This window comes from Vitis vinifera, chromosome 7 (assembly GCF_030704535.1).
Source record: "Vitis vinifera cultivar Pinot Noir 40024 chromosome 7, ASM3070453v1".
In the NCBI taxonomy this organism is placed as follows: Eukaryota; Viridiplantae; Streptophyta; class Magnoliopsida; order Vitales; family Vitaceae; genus Vitis; species Vitis vinifera.
Genome location: NC_081811.1, coordinates 25,142,329 through 25,144,221, shown reverse-complemented (window position 1 = coordinate 25,144,221; position 1,893 = coordinate 25,142,329). Strand labels below are relative to the sequence as shown.

Here is a 1,893-nt window from a genome sequence, read left to right as displayed (position 1 = left end):
GCTGTCCTTTGTCGGTGCCTAGACGACGCGGGGGTCTTTTTGATTTCCGTTTTTTTTTTTTAGGAATTTAATTTAATTCCATAATTTGTATCTGAAAAAAGGAAAAAGAAAGAAAGGAAATCCAAGCATCCAACTCATTTAATTCGGTAGGGTCTAGTCCTTGTACGAGCCCTATCTTGTCCTTTTTCGAGCCCTAGAGGTCAAAACACTCCGTCAACATGCTGCCATTTGCGTGCAACATGTTGCTGAATCGTTTTCTGCAGAAACTAGCGGACTTGATGGAGACATTTTCATTTTTGTGCTTGAATCATGGCATCTCATGGGGCTCGCCGCTTGCTTGAAGAAGTTTAAAGAATAGTTGAGCGGTTAAGTAGAGAAATGGCAATAACAGAGAGGGGGGAAATAAGTGACCCACTGGCAACATCACAATGCGTTCCATGTGGGGTACTGTCCATGAGGAAGCTTTGGATAGGATTTTAGAAAGCATATTGAAGAGGAAAAAAAAAAGAGGAGGATGGGCGGCCTATAACTGCCAGCTAATCGGCGTATTTCCCATTTTCAACATCTGCATTCACATTCCTACACTATCACTTGTAGTTTCAAATTTCATATAATATATTTTCTTCCTCCACTTTCTTGATTCCCAAACAAAAAACAATCAAAGCTTTCATGCCTAGCACCCACCCACAAATGGGCCACACTCTCAGTCCGTACCATGGCCCGGACAGTAGGTGTACCCTTTACACATAAGCCGCCCCTTCCCCACACCCACAATCACTTGCATAAATTCTCACCACCAGCCCTTCACAAACTGCCCCAACATCACCATCATTTTCTTCACAACCCAATTCCCTCCTCCTCCTCCCACCGCCACCACCTCCGCTCTGGTGTCTCATGAGACAAGAAAGAGGATCCACAACAGCTAGTTTCAGTGATGGAGAGCCCAGATTTTTCGCCACCCCACTCCGACCCCTCCAGGCCGTCCTTAGGCTTCCCTCTCGGCACCGCTCTTCTTCTGATCATCATATTCAGCTTGAGCGGAATCTTCTCCTGCTGCTACCATTGGGACAAACTCCGATCCCTCCGCCGATCCTTCTCCGATGACAGGGACCCTGAAGCAGATGTCCGAGAATCTCCCTCAAAAACCAAACCCGAATATACGGTAAATTTACCAAATTTGAATTTAAATTATCGACAGATTATAGATTTTTGCTTAGTTATTACTTGCACTTTACTTAATTCACTGACAATTTCCTCTTTATGTGGTTGTTGTTCATCAGGGTTTAAAGCAGAACCTGAGCCAAAGCATGCCAGTACTAATGCCTGGAGATCAGATTCCAAAGTTCATAGCATTGCCATGTCCCTGCGAGCCTCCAAGAGCCGAGAAGATCGTTGTACAGGTGCAGAAGCCACCCTCTAAGCCACCTCGTTTTCCAGTTCCTTTGTATTAGCAAAGTTACCATTTCATGTATATTATCAAAAATCAAATTAAATTTTCCTCTAAATTATGTGTAAAAAAAAACTAGATTTAATGCCATCACACCATTTGATGAGGTCTGTTTGTAAATGATTTCCATTTATTTAAGGATATATTTTACTGAATTTTTGTAGTCAGTCTCTGGGATAAACAGAAGATCCCAAAATGGCAGCCTAAAAGAAATGGAATGTAGTGGTTAAAGTTGCAATGAATCGTTTAACATTCCATGGGAGTTGAGCAAATTTTTTAAGGATCAAGTGTTTTGCACAGATTCAAGGACTTAAAAGAATTGAAGTCCAGGAAGATTAGATTTTCTGTGACTGACCCCCAAAATTCTCTCTGAATATTCATCATGATCATCTTGTTGATTTATCATTTATGGGGTTTTTTTAGCATTAGGAAACTAAAGTTCATGG

General features: G+C 41.8%; 1 protein-coding gene across 1 annotated transcript; it reads left to right on the top strand.

Annotated features, from left to right (window-relative positions):
- Positions 1-232: 232 nt before the first annotated feature.
- Positions 233-1,602, top strand: LOC100854522 (uncharacterized protein At5g65660). The gene is made up of 2 exons (XM_003632433.4): positions 233-1,162; positions 1,281-1,602. Exons 1-2 carry the CDS (start codon positions 935-937, stop codon positions 1,449-1,451), a joined length of 399 nt encoding a protein of 132 aa, XP_003632481.1. The 5' UTR covers positions 233-934; the 3' UTR covers positions 1,452-1,602.
- Positions 1,603-1,893: the final 291 nt, after the last annotated feature.